Below are 22,573 nucleotides of genomic sequence, written 5' to 3'. Positions count from 1 at the left end.
CAAAATGGGTGTTTGAGGGTGTCTCCTAATTCAAAGAAACAAGTAGAGAAACAAAGATATAGGCAGTATGCTAAAGAAGTCTAAGCTATTAGTAATTATACATAAGCCTCTACCTTAGGTAACAGATTATAGATATTATTAGAATCAATCATTTTCAAAATGAGTAACACAAAAAAAGTTATCATGTTATTGAGAGCACTTTGCCACTTCTATTTTTTTTTTTTCAGTGGGAGAGTGGTTCTGGGTCACCTTATTGGGATAAATAAGTATAAGAATCCTTGTAGGCATATGGAAGGTTGAAATTTGAGAATATATACATATGCCAGGAGTATTCAACTTATGGGTCTAAGAGTCTGGATGCAAGAAATAAGGAAGGGATGATTTACGGCCAGGAGTTTGTGGAATCATAAGTAGACAAGTAGACTGAACCAATTTTGTTTCATATATATATGTACTACAAATTTTAAGTGTATAGCTTTCAAGATTAGTAAAACAGCTACACATTTTAAAGTACTTGCTTTAAAAGCCTTTTTATTATGTATTTTTTCAATTAATACATCGTATTATGTGGGGCACCCATAAACTGTTTTTTAAATTTAAAAGGGGTTCTTACACTTGAAAAGACTGAAAACCACAGTTACAGAGCATTTAGAAACTTTCAGTATGATAGGAAAGATGACACAAGACTGTATGAAAACAATGGAGGGGAGTTTGGCAGTACTCATGTGTAAAACCACTTGCCTACACATAGATTAATAGGCTATTTAGAAATGACGATACTTTAGGGACAATGAAAGGTACAATGAAGGCTACAAAGCCTTCCCCCAAAACAACATATTATCTGGTCTGTCACAGAAACTGAAATTCTTATATTATTCTTCCCGTTGGATTAGAAGCTATGCATTAATTAATATGTAAATAATACTCAGAAGACTGTATCATCATCTACTAATTATGAATAAGTAATAAATTAGTATATTAGCTTGTGCTCACTTAGTCCTAAAGGAACAGCGCATAAGGCAAGTACATGTGTTCTGATCAGAATACTAATACACTAATTAATGAGTAATCTAATTATAACTTGGACTAGAAATACTATTGTCAGTAAAGGGAGTACAGATTTTGGTAGGGTAAGAAGGAAGTACCAAGACTGGGAAAACCTGAGGACACTGGGGTAGTGTGGGCATGCACTGTCAATGGAGGAGAGGAAAGAGAAAGAAATACTGAAAACATATTTTTCGTTCCTTCTCTTGTTCTCACATGCTGTGGAGAAATCAAAGGACTATATCTAAATTAGAGAGGTTATAGGTAGTCTCTAGCGAACTGAGGGGCAACTGAGTAATCATCTGGATGAAACTACTTACTGGGAAAGGTGACAAAAGCCTGGCCCCTCATTCGTCCAGTCATCATTCGGAATTGAATTGGAGGTCCTTTTTTCTCCTGGAACCGAGCGAACAATGACACAAGATCTCTTTCAGTCACCCGAGGGCTAAGGTTCTTCAGGTATAACACCTAAAACAAATTGAGAATCAACCAAAATATCATAAAAAGGAGGTAAGGCAATTCTTTTTTTTTTTTTCTTTTTGAGACAAAGTCTCACTCTGTTACCTAGGCTGGAGTGCAGTGGCGCAATCTCAGCTCACTGCAATCTTGGTCTCTTGGGTTCAAGCAATTCTCATGCCTCAACCTCCCCAGTAGCTGTGATTACAGTCATGTGCCACCATACCTGGCTAATTTTTGTATTTTTAGTTGAGATGGGGTTTTACCATGTTGTCCAGGCTAGTCTCGAACTCCCAACCTCAGGTGATCCACACGCCTTGGCCTCCCAAAGTGCTGGGATTACAGGCGTGAGACACCATGACCAGCCGTAAGGCAATTCTTTCATTATGATTACAATTAGTTTCACATAAAAATGGTGGATTGAACACATTCATTTAATTTCATTCCATCCAGAAAACTCTCTAAAACTATGGGCACTTACAGTAATAATCTGGAAGATGAAAAATAATTGGATGAGCAGGAACCATCTCAGCACACTGAAGAAAGTTGAATTTTAAACTGGTAGTGGAGAAAGCCAAGAACACACCTGTCACCACTTAAGAATCCTTAAATCGTTCAGGAACTGATAATTTCACTTACCTTCAGAAATAAATGTGAAGGGATGGGGTTAAAATAAGGCAGGTCAGTTGAAGGCTGTCTAAAAGCCAATATGATTTTTAAATACCCTCCCTCACAACATGCTACGGGGTAAAAGATAACTTGCCAATTCTGGTAGAATACTTGAGGCTCATTGTCAGAAGATGGGGAATGCCATACATGGCTGAAGATGTGAACCCTGTTTCTGAAAGCAAGGAGACTAAGAGAAAGAATGCATACTAAATGTTGAGGTCCTCCCAGACCTTTTCTGCCATTTGGCTCCTAGAACGCTGGTAGTACCCTCACAAGAAAGATTTTGGAACAGTCTTCTCTGGGAAAACTGTTAAGTCCTAGGAGGAAAGATATAAAAACACTGATTTGGGATAAGGAACTTCTCTAACAAATGGTCCAGCCAGACCACTTTAAAGTGAAGCTCAAAGTCAACAAGTGCCACTTGTGTGCTCAGAGATTCCAATCTGCTTTTTAGTTCCTACTTATAAAGTTGGGCATCGATTATCAGGCATCTTAGGAAATCCTCTAATGTGAAAGACAGAACACAACAAGCATAAAGAAAAGAAAGCAAATAGGAAAAAACTTCAACAAACCATAACTAATATCCTCAGAAAAATAAGAGAAATTATTCTACCTATTAGGCATGGGAGGGTGGGTGTGGTGGCTTACCCCTGTAATCCCAGTGCTTTGGGAGGCTAAGGTGAGAGAATTGCTTGAGTCCAGGAGTTTGAAATCAGTCTGGGCAACAGAGTGAGACACTGTCTTTACAAAAGAGACAGAGTGGCATGTGCTACTTGTGAGCAAACAGCATGCACCACCACACCTGGCCAATTTTACAAGTCCCAGCTATTTGGGAGGCTGAGGCAGGAGGATTACTGGAGCTCAGGAGTTTGAGGCTGTAGTGAACTACGATCACACCACACCACCACATTCCAGCCTGGGCAACAGAGTGAGACCCTGTCTCAAAAAAAAAAAAAAAAAAAAAAAAAAAAAAAAAAAAAAAAAAAAAAAAAACCAAGAGAACAAAAATGAGCTCTTATATGTGATTGAACTTAAGATGTTATCAGCTTAAAACAAATTGTTTTACCATGCCCTATACCTATAAAAGATATACAGAGGAAAATGGGAAAGATATAAAAGTATATCACTATAAAAAAAACCCAAAACAAAACCCAATGAACCATAAAGGAAGACAGCTGAGAGGGAGAGACAAAAGAGGTACAAGAGAGACAGAAAACAATTAACAAATGGCAATAGTAAGTCCTTTGCTAGCAATAATTACATTAAATATTAATAAACTCCCCAAAAGACAGAGTACCTGAATGGATAAACAAAATCCAACTATAAACTATATGCTAGCTTTTCTATAAGGCCAGGATTACCCTGAGACCAACCTAGACAAAAACATTATAAGAAAAATACAGACCAATATCCTTAATAAACAGATATAAAAATCCTCAACAAAATATTACCAAACCAAATTCTACAGCACATTAAAAAGATCATACACAATGACCAAGGGGGATTTATCCCTGGGATGCAAGGATGATTCAACACACAAAAATTGATCAATGTAATCCAACACATTAACAGAACAAAATATAAAAATTACACGATCATCTCAATAGATGCAGACAAAGTATTTGACAAAATTCAATACTGTTTCATGATGAAGACACTCAACTACTAATAGAAGGAATTTACCTCAACATAATAAAGGCCATATATGTAAAGTCCACAGCTAACATAATATTCAGTATTAAAAAACTGAAAGCTTTTCCTCTAAGATCAGGAACAAGGCATGGATACCTACTCTCACCACTTCTATTCAACACAGTACTGGAAGTTCTAGCCAGAGCAAATAGGCAAGAAACAGAAACAAAATGCATCCAAATCAGAAAGAAAGAAGTAAAATTGTCTCTGTTCACAGTGAAATGATCATCCATGTAGAAAACAATAAAGATTCAACAACAACAAAAAATTAGACATCAGTAGAATAGGGAAAAGCTGAAAGTTTTTCCTCTAAGAACTGGCAAAAGACAACAATGCTCACTCTCACCACTCTTATTCAACACAGTAGTGAAAGTCTTAGCCAGAGCAATTAGACAAAGGAAAGATATAAAAGGCATCCAAAGCGAAAAGGAGGAAGTGAAATTGTCCCTGCTTGCAGACAACATGATCTTATATACAGAAATACCTAAAAATAACCTAAAAGAGTCTACCAAAAAGCCCTTAGAACAGATATACAAATTCCATACAGTTGCAGGATACAAAATCAACAAACAAAAATCAGTAGCATTTCTATACACGAACAGCAAACTAGCTGAAAAAGAAATCAAGAAGGCAATCTCATTTACAATAGCTACGAAAAGCAAAATAAAATGCCTAGAAATGAATTCAACCAAGGAGGTAAACGTCCTCTACAAGAAAAGCTACAAAACACTGATGAAAGAAAAGTGAAGAGGAGGCCGGGCGCGGTGGCTCAAGCCTGTAATCCCAGCACTTTGGGAGGCCGAGACGGGCGGATCACGAGGTCAGGAGATCGAGACCATCCTGGCTAACACGGTGAAACCCCATCTCTACTAAAAAATACAAAAAACTAGCCGGGTGAGGTGGCGGGCGCCTGTAGTCTCAGCTACTCGGGAGGCTGAGGCAGGAGAATGGCGTGAACCCGGGAGGCGGAGCTTGCAGTGAGCTGAGATCCGGCCACTGCACTCCAGCCTGGGTGACAGAGCGAGACTCCGTCTCAAAAAAAAAAAAAAAAAAAAAAAGAAAAGTGAAGAGGATACAAACAGAAAGACATTCCATGCTCATGGATTGAAAAAACATTGTTAAAATGACCATACTATCCAAAGCAACCTACAGATTTAATGCAATCCCTATCAAAATACCAATTACACTCTTTATAGAAAAAGAAAAAAATCTTAAAATTTGTATGAAACCACGAAAGACTCTGAAGCCACAGCAATCCTGAACAAAAATAACAAAGCGGGAGGAACTGCACTACCAGACTTCAAAATGTACTATGAAACTGTAGTAACCAAAACAGCATGGTACTGGCATAAAAAGAGACACATATAACCATGGAACAGAATAGGTAACTCAGAAATTGACCCACGTATCTACAGCCAACTAATATTTTAATAAAGGCATCAAGAACATCAGTTGGGGAAAGACAGTCTCGTCAATAAATGGTGCTGAGAAAACTGGATACCTATATGCATAAAGAATGAAATCAGACCCCTAACTCTTACCCTATACAAAAATCAACTCAAAATAGATCAAAGACCTAAACGTAAGACCTGAAACTATAAAACTACTAGGAAAGGGGGCGGAGCAAGATGGCCGAATAGGAACAGCTCCAGTCTCCAACTCCCAGCGCGAGCGACACAGAAGACCGGTGATTTCTGCATTTTCAACTGAGGTACTGGGGTCATCTCACTAGGGAGTGCCGGACAATCGGTGCTGGTCAGCTGCTGCAGCCTGACCAGCGAGAGCTGAAGCAGGGCGAGGCATCGCCTCACCTGGAAGCCAAGGGGGAAGGGAATCCGTTTTCCTAGCCAGGGGAACTGAGACACACAACACCTGGAAAACGTATGTTTATTGCGGCACTATTCACAATAGCAAAGACTTGGAATCAACCCAAATGTCCATCTGTGACAGACTGGATTAAGAAAATGTGGCACATATACACCATGGAATACTATGCAGCCATAAAAAAGGATGAGTTTGCGTCCTTTGTAGGGACATGGATGCAGCTGGAAACCATCATTCTTAGCAAACTATCACAAGAAGAGAAAACCAAACACCGCATGTTCTCACTCATAGGTGGGAACTGAACAATGAAATCACTTGGACTCGGGAAGGGGAACATCACACACTGGGGCCTATCATGGGGAGGGGGGAGGAGGGAGGGATTGCACTGGGGAGTTATACATGATATAAATGATGAATTGATGGGTGCTGACGAGTTGATGGGTGCAGCACACCAACATGGCATTAAGTATACATATGTAACAAACCTGCACGTTATGCACATGTACCCTAGAACTTAAAGTATAATAAAAAAAAAAAAAAACTACTAGGAAAAAACATAGGGGGAAACATTTCAGGACACTGGTCTGGGAAAAGATTTTATGAATAAGACCTCAAAAGCACAGGCAACAAAAGCAAAAATAAACCAATGGGATTATATTAAACTAAAATCTTCTGCAAAACAAAGGAAACAACAGAGTGAAAAGGCAACCTACAGAATGCAAGAAAATATTTGCAAACTACTCACCCAACAGGGGATTAATATCCAGACTATACAAGGGACTTAACATCTTAACAGCATCAAAACAAACAACCTGATTTAAAAATGGGCAAATGATCTAAACAGCTATTTCTCCACAGAAGACATACAAATTGCCAACAAATATATGAAAAAATACTCAACATCACTAATCATCAGGAAAATGCAAATCAAAACCACAATGAGGCATCATCTCATTCCAGTTAGGATGGCTACTACTGGAAAGACAAAAGTTAACAAATGCTGGTGAGGATGTGGAGAAAAGTAAATTTTTTTTTTTTTTTTTTTTTTTTTTTTTTTGAGACGGAGTCTCGCTCTGTCACCTGGACTGGAGTGCAGTGGCCGGATCTCAGCTCACTGCAAGCTCCGCCTCCCGGGTTCACGCCATTCTCCTGCCTCAGCCTCCCGAGTAGCTGAGACTACAGGCGCCCGCCACCTCACCCGGCTAGTTTTTTGTATTTTTTAGTAGAGATGGGGTTTCACCGTGTTAGCCAGGATGGTCTCGATCTCCTGACCTCGTGATCCGCCCGTCTCGGCCTCCCAAAGTGCTGGGATTACAGGCTTGAGCCACCGCGCCCGGCCGAGAAAAGTAAATTCTTATAGACTGTTGGTGGGACTGTAAACTTTTACAACCACTATGGGAAACAGTATGGAGGTTCCCCAACAAACTACAAATAGAACTACTATACGATCTAGCAATCCCACTACTGAGAATTTATCCAAAGGAAAGGAAATCAGTATATTGAAAAGACAACAGCATTCTCATATTTATTGCAGCACTTTTCACAACAGCCAAGATACGAAATTAACCTGGGTGCCCAACAATGCGGTATATATACACCGTGGAATACTATTTAGCCATAAAAATAATGAAATTCTGTTATTCAGAGCAACATGGATGGAACTAGAGAACATTATGTTTAGTGAAATAAGCCAGGCACAGAAAGTTAAACACTGCAGGTTTTCACTTATACGTGGGAGCTAAAAAGAATTGATTTCATAGAAGTAAAAACTAGAACAGAGGATACTAGAGGCTGTGAAGGGTAGGAGGAAGGAAAGGAGAGGGAGAGACTTGTTAAAGATGTAAAATTACAGTTTGATAACAGGAACAAGTGCTAGTGTTCTATACCACTGTAGAATGGTTATAGTTAACAATAATATATTATATTATATAGTATCGAATAGCTAGAAGAAGGATATCGAATATTCTCAACGTGAAGAAATGATAAATGCTTAAGGTGGTAGATAAGTTAATTACCCTGATCTGTTCACTATACATTATATGTGTCGAAACATCAGTATGTACCCCATAAATATGTACAATTATTATATGTCAATTAAAAAACTTTAAAAAGAAAATAAATAAAATAATAAATCAAGGTTCACAAGTGCAGCAATCAAGACATTAATTTTTCTCCCTTGGGTACTTTACAGCTGAGACAAGCTGCCACCTGGTGAATGGTGGTACCATGTTTATTTGGCCCATAGTTCAAATAGCTTCAATGGAAGACCTCTTGAGAACATCACTTTTCTGTTTTAATTATACCATTTTATTATTGGCATGGAATTATGACTATATTAATGGAAATAATAAAAAAGAAAAAAATTAACCAAAAAAGTTAGAACGAATTAACAAATTCAGTAAAGTTGCAGAATAAAAAATCAACATAGAAAAATTCAGTTGTGGTTTCCATACACTACCAATGAACCATATGAAGAGGAAATTAAGAAAGATATCCCATTTACAATGGTATTGAAAAGAATAAAATACTGAAGAAAGAACTTAACCAAGGAGGTGAAAGACTTGTACACTGAAAACTACAAATGTTGCTGAAAGAAATTAAAGAAGACACAAATAAATGAAAAGGTATTCTGTGTTCATGGATTAGAGGACTTAATATTAATATATCCAAACTATCCAAAGCAGTTAACAAATTTAATGCAATCTCTATCTAAGTCCCAATGGCATTTTTTATAGCAATAGAAACAACAATCCCCAAATTCATACAGAACCACAGATAATACCAAATAGCCACAACAATCTTAGGAAAGAACAAAGCTAGAGGCCACTTTCTTATTTCACAACATATTACAAAGCTACAGTAATCAAAACAGTATGGTACTGGCATAAAACTGGACACATAGGTCAATGGAACCAATCTGAGAGCCTAGAAATAAACCCATGAAGCTACAGTCAAGTGTGCCAAGAAAACAATATGAGAAAAAGACAATCTCTTTAATAAAATGAGAAGACAAGACAGCCACATGCTAACTAATGAAACTGGACGCTTATCTTATGCCATACACAATAGTCAATTCAAAATGGATTAAAGATTTAAATATACGACCTGAGACTGTAAAACTCCTAGAAGAAAACATAGAGGAAAAGCTTCTTCACATTAGTCTTGGCAATGATTTCTTTGATATGACACCAAAACCACATGCAACAAAGCAGAAATAGATAAGTGGGACTACATCAAACTAAAAAGCCCTGCACAGCAAAGGAAACAATAGAGTGAAAAGGCAACCTATGGAGTAACAGAAAATACTTGCAAACCATATTTAATATCTAAAATATATATGAAACTCTACAACTTGATGGCGAGAAAACCACCTGATTAAAATATGGGCAAAAGACTTAAATAGACATTTCTCCAAAGAAGAGATACAAATAGCCAACAGGTATATGAAAAGATGCTCAATATTACTAATCAACAGAGAAATGCAAATGCAAAACACAGTGAGATACCACATACCTGTTAGGATGGCATTATGAAAAACAAACAAAAAAAAAACAGAAAATTACATATGTTGGCAAGGATATGAAGAAGTTGGAACCCTTGTGCACTGTTGGTGGGAATGTAAAGTGGTACAGTTGCTATGAAGAACAGCATGGAAGTTCCTCCAAAAATTACAATTAGAACTACCATACAATCCAACAATCCCATTTCTGGGTATTCATCCAAAAGAGCTGAAATTTGTATCTCAAAGAGATATACGCATTCCTATGTTCACCCAAGCAGTATTCACAATAGTCAACAGTTGGAAAAACCTAAATGTCCATTGACTGATGAATAGATAAAGAAAATGTGGCATATAAATACAATGGGGGCTGGGTGTGGTGGCTCACGCTTATAATCCCAGCATTTTGGGAGGCTGAGGCGGCCAGATCATGAGGCTTTGAGATCAGCCAGGAGTTTGAGACCAGCCTGGCCAACACAGTGAAACCCCATCTCTACTAAAAATGCAAAAAATTAGTTGGGTGCAGTGGCGGGCACCTGTAATCCCAGCTACATGGGAGGCTGTGACAGAATTACTTGAACCTGGGAGGTAGAGGTTGCAGTGAACTGAGATCGGGCCACTATACTCCAGTTCGGGCGACAGTGCCAGACTCTGTCTCAAATAAATAAATAAAATAAATACAATGGAATATTATTTAGCCTTAAAAAAGTAGGAAGTCCTATATGTCATTATGCTATAACACGAATGAAACTCGAGGACTATAGGCTAAGTGAAATAAGCCACTCACAGGACAAATATTGCATGATTCCACTTACCGAAGTATCTAAAGTAGTAAAATAGAAAGCAGAATGGTAGTCACCAGGGCTGGGGGAAGGAGGAAATGGCGAGTTGCTGTTCAATAGGTATAAAGTTTCAGTCATGCAAGATAAAAAAGTTCTACAGGTTTGCTGTACAACATTGTGCTTATTGTTGACAACATTGTATTGCACACTTAAAAATTTGTTAAGAGGATAGATCTTGTGTTTTTAAAACACAATTTAAAAAAAAATGGAGGAGGAAAAAAAAACCTCCTACATTACGTAGCATTAGTTATATCCTTTATAGCTTAAAGGAATTATGGAAGAATTCAGACAGGAGCAGCAAAAGCAAAGAGCAAGCAAATATACCTCTCTTAAATGACTTAAGTACTGAAAGGTATAAATAAATATATTAAATATTGTTAACAAGCAGTAGAATCTTTAAGTTTCAAAATCTTTAAAACCTGGATATTAACATATTTAGCATTTATATATGTTCGTATCTTAAAGGCAAGGGCATGGAATAACTGACTTGCCTATGCTCTCAAATACTAACCATGTAAATACCAAATTAAATAACCATAGAAAGGGGTATGTGAAAACAAACTTCAAGTTTCTCATCCATTAGGAAAGACCCATACTAAGACTGTTCCCTTTGATATGAATTTTTTTTTTTTTTTAGACGGAGTTTCACTCTTGTTGCCCAAGCTGGAGTGCAATGGTGTGATCTCGGTTCACTGCAACCTCCACCTCCCAGGTTCAAGCGATTCTCCTGCCTCAGTCTCCCCAGTAGCTGGGATAACAGGTGTGCGCCACCACACTCAGCCAATTTTTTGTATTTTTGGTAGAAATGGGGTTACACCATGTTAGCCAGGCTGGTCTTGAATTCCTGACCTCAGGTGATCCCCCTGCCTCGGGCTCCCAAAGTGCTGGGATTACAGGCGTGAGCCACCGCACCTGGCCAATATGAATATGTTTTAAAAAATAAAGAGGACTTCTGGTTGAGGTGGCTCTGTCAGTTCTTGCTGGGATGCATCCCCTCTGCATACATACACACATAAGTATGTATGAATGTATCCACAACATACTTAACACACACACACACACATACACACATACGCACACAGATACAGCTAGGTTCAAAAACAAGATAAAGCTGTGAAAAAGAAAAACAGAGCCTCCAAGTGATAATAGAGCATAAAGCTCTTCCTGGTATCCCTATGCAATACATGGTATTATTTTACATGTTTTCACCTTTATATAATATAGTCCTTTATATAAACAATATGCATTCTTCTACAGCTACATTTTTAAAAACTTTAAAAATGGATTTTAAGTTTAGAACAGTTTTGGATTTATAGAAAAACTGAGAATACAGAGAACTCCCATCTACCCCATGGTTTTCCCTGTTTTTAATATCTTACATTAATATGCTCATTAATTGTTACAATTAATGAACCAGTATTGACATATTATTATTAACTAAAGTCCATAGTTTAGATTTCCTTAGTTTCTACCTAATGTCCTTTTTCTGTTCCAGGATCTAGGTTACATTACATTTAGACCGGGGTTATGGATTATTGGGAACAAAACCACCCAGGAGAAGTACAGTTTTGATCACATAATGTTAAACATACATACAATCAATATGATTCATCAATATGATTAACAACTATTGATGTTGGCCTTAATCACCTGGCTTAGGTAGTGTTTGTCAGGTTTCTTCTTGCAAAGTTACTCTTTTTTCCTGCTTTCCCTTCCTGTACTCTTTTGGAAAGAAGTCATTATGAGCAGCTCAAAACTAAGGAATGGGGAGTTATGCTCTCCGTCCTTGAGGTAGAGTATCTAGATAAATTGTATGAAATTCTTTTTCATGGGAGGTATATATTTCTTTTCCTCTATATATTTGTTTACTCAATCACTTATTTATATCACCTGGACTCATGGATGTTTATTCTATACACTGGATTATCTAACATTATTTTAGTTTATTGCACAAATTGTTCCAGCTTTAGTCATTGGAAGCTCTTTCATTTGGCTCCTGTATTCCTTTGCAATACCAATGTCAAAAAACAACATAAAATCATGTCAAAGAACAATAAAATAATTATTTTAAGATAATGATTTATTTTATTTTAGTTTGTTGCACAAATTGTTCTGGCTTTAGTCATTGGAAGCTCTTTCATTTGGCTCCTGTATTCCTTTCAAATACCCTTAATGTCAAAAAACAACATAAAATCATCATGTCAAAGAACAATAAAATAATGATTTTATACTGTTGTTCTTTTTAGCACTTCCTTACTTTCTGGCACTACAAGATGCACAAGGCTCATCTTGTATATTTCCTGCCCCAGTATTAGAAGCAGTCATTTCTCTAAGGAGCCTTGGTTCATTTTATTAGAGAATGGTATTAGAAACCAAGATAAGGATGCCATGCAAGCTCATTGCTACTGGTGTGTCATTTGTGTCCTTTCAGCTTACAGAACAAAAAATATGTATTTATACTAATCCATGTATATATAAACACATATAAATATTTCTATATGTAACCACTTATATCTATATTAAGTTAAACATGAGTTCATCCTGATGTCTCCAACTGTAAACCACTATCACATGGATCATTTCAGCATCCTCCCTTTACTTATCTGTAGATTGTAACAGTGAGAAACCTGGCTCCCACCATCTGCCATCCATTTACTTAATTGCTCCATTCCATTATGCATGTATAACAGTATCAGAATTGCTACTCCCTAAGTAACCAGTACCCAGGGACATAACCTTATCAACAAGGATACCATGCTTATGTGAAGTTCCATTTGCTTTTAGTCTTTCAGACTCCACGTATTTCCAAAGATGCTTAGTTCAGCGTCTTTTCCCCTATCCCTTCAACGAGGTTGTTTTACATATTTGTAATACAGTGTGACTCTCTTCTTGCTGTCTGCATTCTTTCCTAGGGTCCCTCAACCTCCTAAACGAGTTTTTAATATTTGTATACATTAGGTGTAACTCTCTGTGCTATGTAGTTTAGTGGGTTTTGACAAATGCATGTCTTGCCTCTACAACTCCAGTATTATACAGAATAATTTTACTGCCCTAAAGATTCCCTGTGTTTCATCTATTCCTCCCTTCTCCATTCCCCTCAAACCCTTGGCAGCCATTTATCATCTTACTGTCTAGTTTTCCCTCTTCCAGAATGTCATATAATGTAATCATACAATATGCAGTCTTTCCATACTAGCTTCTTTCAGCTATTAAGATTAATATTCATATTAATCTAAAGTTCCTCTATGTCTTTTTGTGGCTGGACCGTGAATTTCTTTTTATTGCTGAATTATATTCCATTGTATAGATCTGCCACAGGTGAATGTATCCATTAACCTATTGGAGGACATCTCGACTGCTTCCGGTTTTTGGCAATTATGAATAAAGCTACTATGAACATTCACATGGCAGTTTTTGTTGAACACAGGCTTTTCAAATCAACTGGGTAAATAAGTAGGAAGGCAGTAGTTGGACTGTGTGGTAAAATAATGTTCAGCTTTGTAAGAGGTGGCCAACCTGTCTTCCAAAGAGGTTGTATTCCCACTAGCAATGAATAAAAGTCCCAGACTTCATGACTATGAAATATACCCATAAAAAACAAACAAACAAAGAAACAACAACAACAACAACAAAAAAAAACACTGCAGCTGGGCACGGTAGCTCATGCCTGTAATTCCAGCACTATGGGAGGCCGAGGCGGGCAAATCACTTGAGGTCAGGAGTTCGAGATCAGCCTGGCCAATATGGTGAAACCTCATCTCTACTAAAAATACAAAATTAGCTGGGCGTGGTGGCTTGCACCTGTAGTCCCAGCTACTTGGGAAGCTGAAGCAGGAGAATTGTTTGAACCCAGGAGGCGGAGGTTGCAGTGAGCTGAGATTGCACCACTGCACTCCAGTCTGGGTAACAGAGAGAGAGACTCTGCCTCAAAACACAAAACAAAACAAAACTGCACTTGTATCTTCTACATCTATAATTTTTAAAAAAGTTCCTTTTGCTCTGCATCCTGAACAGAATTTGGTATTGTCAGTTTTATTGTGGACTTTAGCCATTCTAGTAGGTGTGTAGCAGCATTTCTTATTTTTCAGTTCTCTGATGACAAATAAAGATGAGCTTCTTTTCGCATGCTTATTTGCTATGTATATATCTTCTGTGGTGAGGAGTTTGCTCTTATTTTTACCCATTTTTTAAGTTGAGTTGTTTTAATACTGTTGAATTTTGGGAATTCTTTGTATATTCTGGATACAAGTTTTTTATTAGATGTGAGTTTTGCAAATATGTTTCTAGTCTGTGGCTTGTCTTTTGATTCTCTTAAAAGTGTTTTTCATATAGCAGAAGTTTATAATTTTAATAAAGTCTGACTTATCAATTGTTTCATAAATTGTACTTTTGTTGATATGTCTGATATATACATCATCAAACACAAGGTAACTTAGATTTTAATCTTTTTCTTCTAGAAGTTTTATAGTATTGTGTTTTATATTTAGGTCTATGACTATTTCAAGTTAATTTTTATGAAGGATGTAAGGTTTGTATCTAGATTCATTTTTTTTTACATGTGGATATTCAGTAGAGTTCTAGCACCATTTGTTGAAAAGACTATTCTTTCTCCACTAAACTGTCCTTGATCCCTTGTCAAATATTAATTTACTATATTTATGTGGGTCTAATCCTTGGGTCTCCATTCTGCTCCATTGATCTGTGTGTCTTTTTTCCCCCCATCAACACCACTCCATACTACTTGATTACAGTAACTCTTGAAGTTGGGTAGTGTCAGTCTTCCAAATTTCTTCTTCTTTTTCAGGGGTGTGTTACATGTTCTGGGTCTTTTGTCTTTTCATATAAACTTAGAATCAGTTCCTAAATATACACAAAATAACATGCTGGGATTTCATTGGGATTGTGTGGAATCTACAAATCAATTTGAGAAGAATTAATATCTTAACAATATAAGTCTTTCAATCCAAGAACACAAAATGTCTCTGTGTTTATTTATATCTTAATTTTTCATCAGTTTTACACTTTTGTGCATATAGAACCTGTACATACTTTGTTAAATTTATACCTAAGTATTTCATTCTTTTTTGGTGCTATTGTAAACAGTGTTGTTTTTAAGTTCAAATTCCAGTTGTTCATTTCTGGTATAGAGGAAAGCAATTCACTTCTGTGAACAAACCTTGTAACCTCCAAGCTATACTAATCTACTAGTTCCAAGAGTTGTTTGTTTTTTGGCTGATTCTTTGGGATTCTCTACACAGACATATATGTTACTTGTGAACAAAGAGAGTTTTAGTTTTTCCTTCCCAATCTGTATTCTTTTAATTTCCTTCACTTGTTTTACTGCTGTAGCTGGTACTTCTAGTACGGTGTTGAAAAGAAGTGGGGAAAGGGGACATTTTTGCCTTTTTTCTGATCAAAGGGGAAAGCATCCAGTTTCTATTAAGTGTGATGTTAGCTGTAGGGTGTTGTAGATATTCTTTATCAAGTTGAGGACGTTATACTCTATTCTGAATTTGCTGAGTTTTTATCATGAATCGATGTTCAGATATTTCAAATGTTTTTCTATATCAATTGAAGTGATCATATGATTTTTCTTCTTTAGTCTATTGATGTGGTGGATTGAATTTCAAATGTTGAACCTATGGTGGATATCTGGAATAAATCATACTTGATTATAGTATGCAATTATTTTTATACATTATTGAATTTGATTACCTAACATTTTGATTTCTCAATCAATATTTCAATCAAATGTTTTGATTTTCCTAACATATAGGATTTTTGCTTTTATACACATGAGGGATACTGTCTGTAGTTTTTTTTTTTTTTCATTGTAATGTCTTTATCTGGTTTTGGTACTAAGCTAAGGCTGGTCTCATGAGTTAAGAAGTGTTCCCTCTGCTTTTGTTTTCTGAAAAAAGATTGTAAAAAATGAGCATTATTTTATATGCTTCCATTTTCACCCTTCTCTTAGCCATATCAATTGTACTTCTTTATATAATTTTTTTTTAGTAATTGCCTTAGAGTTTGCAATATATATTTACAACTGATCTAAGTCCACTCTCAAATAAAACTATACCACTTCATGGATAGTGCAAATACCTTATAACAAAGACAAATTTGTATTTTTATATATACACTAATTCCTGCAACCTATCCCTTATAATATCACTGTTACTCATTTCACTTATCCGTATACTATAATTATCCAACACATTCCTATTATTACTTTGAAAAGTTTTATTCTGGATTGTTTTAAAATCAGAAAATAAAAGATTTTATTTTACCTTAATATATTCTCCTATGCTCTTTCTTTATGCAGATCTGAGTTTCTGACCTATATAATTTTGCTTATCTCTGGAGAACTTTTTTTCAAAAGCATTTTTTTTTTCCTACAAGGTGGGATTTACTGATGAAAAATTCCCTCAGTTTTGTTTGTCTGAGAAAGTCTTTATTATTTTTCCTTCACTTTTGAAGGATTTTTTTTTTTTTTTTTGCTGGATAAATAATTCTAGGTGGGTGTTTTCTTTTTACTTTTGACACAAATATTTCACTGTACTCTCTTGCTTGCACAGTTGCTGATGAGAAATGTAATTCTTATCTTTGTTTTTATATAGGTAAAGTGTTTATTTTCTCTGACTGTTTTTAAAACCTTTTCTTTGTCTTTCTGTAGTTTGAACATGATATGCTTAGGTGCAGTTTTGGTATTTATCCTGCTTGGTGTTCTTGGAGCTTCCCAGATCTGTAGTTTTTTATCTGCTATTAATTTTGGAAAATTCTCAGCCATTACTACTTCAAATGTTTCTTCTCCTTTTTCTCTTCTCCTTTTGGTATTCCAGTAACATGTATGTTATACTCTGAAATTGTCCCATAGTTCTTGGATATTCTGTTCCTTTTTTTCAATCTTGTTTTTCTTTGTATTTCAGCATGGGAAGTTTTTATTGCCATGTCTTCAACCTTACTGATTCCTTCCTTGGCTGTTTCCAACTTACTGATGAGCCTATCAAAGGCATTCTTCATTTGTTACAGTGTTTTTGATTTCTAGCATCTCCTTTTGATTCTTTCTTAGAGTTTCTCTCTGTTTACATTAGCCATCTGGTCTTGCATGTTATCTACTTTTATTCATGGCCTACTTAGTATATTAATTGTGGTTATTTTAAATTCCACATCTGATAATTCCAAAACCTGTGTCATATCTGAATTTGGTTCTCATGCTTGTTTTGTCTTTTCAGACTGTTTTTTTTTTTTTTTCTTAGCATACGTTATAATTTCTTTTGTTGAAAACTGGACATGATCTATCAAGTAATAGGAACTGATCCAAAAAGGCCATCAGTATAAGGTTTTATGTTAATCTGGCCAGGAGTTGGGCTGTGCTTAATGTTTGCTGTAGCTGTAGGTGTCAGAAGTTTCTGTTCCTTCTAGTGTCTTTTTGTCTCCCTTGTTTCCTTTAGATTTACAACAAAACAAAACAAAACAAAAACACCTCTTTAAATAGAGTCTGATCCTTGCAGGTCTTTCAGCTATAACCCACGGTTATTATACTGAAGCCCTGTTGATGTAGTAGCAAGGTGCGGAAGGGGAGGCATTCTCTAATCCTATGATGAAGTCTCAATCTTTTAGTGTGCCTGTGTCTCCAGCCTGTAACCTTCAAAAGCATTTAACAGCTTTTTTTCTCTCTTAGATGAGACAGGAAGGCTAGAAGAGCCTGGAGTTGGATAAGGCTTTGGTAAAGTTGTTTTCCTTGCTGGGTGGCCCTTTGCTAAGTAGAAAGTTCTGGATACACTTAAAAATGATAATGTTTCCTCTCTCCATGCCAGAAACAGATATTTTTTCTTAGCTCTTTACCTTGAACCCTGTGGGGTTCCTGGAAGCAAATGAAACCTCTAAGACTGTGGGCCCCCAAGAGTTTTGTCATTCCCACACTAATCTACACTCTGACTCCAGCAATTTGTCAAAATTACCACCTAAGTGTTTCTACCAGTTTATGGCTCCAGTGCCTTTTGCTCTTGATAAGCAAATCTGGGATGTGATTTTCTGTAACTGCCTGTTTCTTCAGATTTCAGGATTACAGTTTGCCCTGTGACTTAATTTTTCTGCTGGGTCTAAGAAAAGTTATTAGTTATTGATTTTTAGTTTGTTCAACTGTTTTTCTTATCATAAGACAGGAGTGATGACTTCCAAGGACTTCACATGTTGAAGCTGAAACTAGAAATTTGCAACTAGCTATTTTTATTCAAAATTATGTTTGTGAGTTTCATCCAAATTGATACCTATAATTCTATTTCATTCATTTTCTCTACTGTGTAGTATTCCATTTTATAAACATACTATGTTTTATCTATACCCCCGCTGATGAACAATGCTACAACAAGCATCATTATAACATCTCCTAATGTGCATGTCTAAGAGTTTCTCTAGGATAGATAATGAAGAATGAGACGGCTGACTTACAGTGTATGAACATCTTTAATTTTACTAGATATTGCCATGATGTTCTTGGAAGTGGCTATATTCATTTATATTCCCCTGGAGGTATATTAGAGTTCTTATTGTTTCTTTCTTTTTCTTCTTTTTTTTTTTTCCTTTTTTGAGACAGAGTCTCGCTCTGTCACCCAGGCTGGAGTGCTGGAGTGCAGTGGCATGATCTTGGGTCACCGCAACCTCCGCCTCCTGGGTTCAAGAGATTCTCATGCCTCAGCCTCCTGAGCAGCTGCGATTACAAGTGTGTACCATCAAACTCAGCTAATTTTTAGCATTTTTAGTAAAGATGGGTTTCGCCACATTGGCCAGGCTGGTCTCGAACTCCTGACCTCAGGTGATCCATTGGCCTCGGCCTCCCAAAGTGCTGAGATTACAGATTTCTTATTGTTTCATCTGCTCACCAATACTTGGCATTGTCAGGCCTTTAAATATATGCCAGCATTCTAAGTACTAAATGTATATATCATAATATAGATTTATTTTGCATTTTCTTGATTACTAATAAGATTTCTTAAGTTTATTGGACACTGGTGTTTTTGCCTCTGTGAATTGCCTGTTATATCTGCTTTTATAAACACTTTTATTTTTATTGCGTTGATTGTATTTTTCTTATTGATCTGTAGGGAAGGATCTCCTTAAAATGATTCAAAAAGCACAAACCATTGAATAAAATACTGATAATCTGATAACATTAAAATGAAAGACTTTTGCTCAACAAAAGACATCAGGAACAAATTTAAAAGGTAAGTCATCCAGTGGGCGAAGATATTTGCTAAACAACAGAAAGGATTCATATGCAGAATTTTGAAATAATCCCTATAAATATGAAAAAACAAATGATTAAATATTCAGCAAAGGAATGTAACAGGTAACTCACAGAAAGTTCCTGAAAGGCTAATAAATGTTAAGAATACATGCATAACCTCACTGGAAATCAGAAACATGCAAATTAAAACAATGAGATATCTTTTCAAGCTGATAAGGCTGGCAAAATAGTCTAATGCTCCAAAGTTTTGGCAAGAATGTGAAGAGGATCTCTGAAACCTTGTTCCATTAGAAATTGAGATATACATACCCTATATATCACAGCAATTCCACTCCCAGGTATATAACCTAGAACGACGATTCTTAAATTGTTACTCTCAGACCAGCAGGATCAGAATCTCTTGGGAACTTGTTGGAAATGCAAATTCTCAGGCCCCACTCCAGATCTACTGAGTCAAAAATTCTGGGGGTGGAGTCTAGCAATCTATGTTTTAATAAGTCCTCCAAGCAATTCTGATGCACACTAACATTCGAAATACTGTAATAGAATGACACCTTCCCAACACTTTTGATTCAGATCTACAGGAAGAACTGCATTCTTCATTGTGGTCCCACACACATTATCTCACATATACACATATAAAATAAAAGCTTTAAGAAACAGTAATTACCCTAACATACTGTATGGAACACTTTTTGATATTTTCTATTCTATTCCATTTCATTAACAAAACTCCATTGGTTGTAACCTACTAATTGTAACGTAAGTTTGAAAAACACTGTCCTAGAAAAAGTCTGGCATATGCGCAACAAGAGATGTACAATAATACTTGTTGCAGAATTAACTGTAACAGCAAAATAACAGAAAGAACAAATCTTCAGGAAAATGGATAAATATAATAAATGATAGTCTATTTCTACAATGGAATACTACATAGTTCCTTGTATCTTTAGAAATAAATTTCAAAAGCATTATGCATATCGAGTCAAAAAGGTTGTAGAATGATAGAGTATGTCATTTATATACTTTTAAAACATATAAAACCGTATGTTATTTGTGAATATATGGCTATGTAGTAAAAATATAAAAATGTGCATAGGAATTATAAATAGCAAATTCAGGATAGTGGTTACATCTGGAAAGGATAAAGGAGAATGGGATTGGTGAGGAATATGTGGAAGTCTTCAGGAATATCTATAATGCTTTATTTTTTTTTAATTAAGCAAATATGGAAAAATCAGGACTTAATAATGATTAATAAAAGTTGGCCGGCTACACAGGTATTTGTTATATTATTCTATATCACTTTTGGTATATTAATATTTCATAACAAAAAGTAAATAAAAATCAAGCTACTCTTGAACTAATAGCATAAATACCCCTGAACTATTAGAAATTCAGTCAGTCAAATAAACTGTTTTAATATCCCTCATCTAGAATGATTTTTTTTTAAATTCAGAGACAGTCAAAAACTAACATTATATTTTTGGTTTTGTTTTTTAAATTAGACACAACAAAGTATATGCTCCAGGGGCTTGTGTTGTCTCTTTGGGTAACACAGTAACGAAGAGTTTTCCATTCCAGATGCAACATACAACATGAATGTGAAATAATGATTTGATCAATAAAATAAGAATTATTTACAACGTTATTTAGTTATGCATTGAACAATTTCTTTTTTTTTTTTTTTTTGAGATGGGGTCTCAGTTTGTTGTCCAGGCTGGAGTGCAATGGCATGATCTTGGCTCACTGCAATCTCTGCCTCCCAGGTTCAAGCAATTCTCTTGCCTCAGCCTCCTGAGTAGCTGGGATTACAGGCCCGCACCACCACGGCCGGCTAATTTTTGTATTTTTAGTAGAGATGGGGTTTCACCATGTTGGTCAGGCTGGTCTTGAACTCCTGACCTTGTGATCCGCCTGCCTCAGCCTCCCAAAGCGCTTGGATTACAGGTATGAGCCACCACGCCCGGCCTTGTTGGACAATTTCTTAAAGCTTATAGGACCTTTTTCACTTTGCTGCTTTGCCAACAGCAATTTAAGTCATATGTCATATGAAAGCCAGGTAGAGCATTCTGAAGAGAAGACTCATGTGGTAGCATATACCCTACTCACAACCAGGCAGTCAATTATTGGCTAATTCCAGAGGCACCATGGTTACCAGCTATGGTGGTCCTATGAACACTATTCGATTATTACATTGTAGGAAATTGGAGGTTACTTTTCCTTCAGTTCGGGGCTTCTAATGGGTATGGACTAGAGTCTTATCAATATTTCTTTAAAACGCTAAGGGTAGTTCAGGACCTTAGCAAAGTACCAAGAACCTGATAGGAAATATGCTACTTATATAGTATGCAGAGAATGAATAGTCAAGGTCAAGGACAAACACAATCACCGTGCCTATATCATGATTCTTTGGTATAATCAAAGCTAATTTAAAAGTATTACTTTAGGTAGCGGTAAATAAAAGTGAAATCAACCCAGGTTGTTTTACTTGGTTTGGCCTATACCTTGTTTGGTTCCCCTGGATTATATGAAGAAAACATAGGAATTTTTCGGATCTCTTCCTCTGACAAACGATTTCTCTGGATTTCATCTTCTGGGACAAATTCTATTGGCTGCGTCAGCTTCTTAGGCCCAGTCCAACACTGCTCAGGTGAAAAATCAATAACATTTGCCACATGGAGACTGGGGCCTTTACCCTGTGCTGCCTGTTTTCCCTTGTCCTGGAGTAATGATGGGCTCTCAGCTGTGACTCTATCACCCACTGATGTAGCTGAGACCAGTGAGTGGGAAGCAAAGGGTTCACCTCTCATAAGTTGGAACTCTTCAAGACGTTTTTTCATTATCATCTCTTGGTAAAAACTTTCCAGGTTGTTCATGGGATCACCTTTGTTCTTCTTTTGGGGTTCATCTGGATCAAGACAAAGAGATAGGGAAGTTCTACAAAGCCTACCAATACACCTTTGACAAATTAATAAAAATTAAATCCTGGACCTCAGATAAAGAAACACTGCTGGGGCAGGTCTTTACAACCTGTGACAAATGACAATGGTAAATAGTTATCTTATTACAGTACATTTCAAGCAAAACTATAGGCTAGAACTACGGTGAGGCACGTCAGGCACCTAGGGTCATGCAAATATATGTACCTCTAATTGATAAGGACATTTAAAAAAATATAAGCAACATAGCACTACACTTCAAAAAATTAATAATTCCTTAGTATCATCTAATACCAATGTTATGTTCAAATTGTCCTGATTCCGTCAAAGAATTTTTTTATACTTATTTATTCAATTC

General features: G+C 36.3%; 1 protein-coding gene across 5 annotated transcripts in view; it reads right to left on the bottom strand.

Annotated features, from left to right (window-relative positions):
• The window catches only part of RBM41 (RNA binding motif protein 41), a 56,689-nt gene that overhangs the window by 6,287 nt on the left and 27,829 nt on the right, over positions 1–22,573 (bottom strand). For all 5 annotated transcript variants that reach the window (XM_030939470.1, XM_010373556.2, XM_030939471.1 and 2 more), the window contains 2 exons: positions 21,781–22,184; positions 1,365–1,512 (listed from right to left, as the gene is read on the bottom strand). In XM_030939470.1, the coding sequence (XP_030795330.1) occupies positions 1,365–1,512; positions 21,781–22,184 (552 nt within the window). The remainder of the gene's footprint in view (positions 1–1,364; positions 1,513–21,780; positions 22,185–22,573) is intronic.

The sequence above is a fragment of the Rhinopithecus roxellana genome, chromosome 10 (assembly GCF_007565055.1).
Source record: "Rhinopithecus roxellana isolate Shanxi Qingling chromosome 10, ASM756505v1, whole genome shotgun sequence".
NCBI classification, from domain to species: domain Eukaryota; kingdom Metazoa; phylum Chordata; class Mammalia; order Primates; family Cercopithecidae; genus Rhinopithecus; species Rhinopithecus roxellana.
Note: the sequence above shows the minus strand (reverse complement) of the source record. Positions and strands in the feature narration are given on the sequence as shown.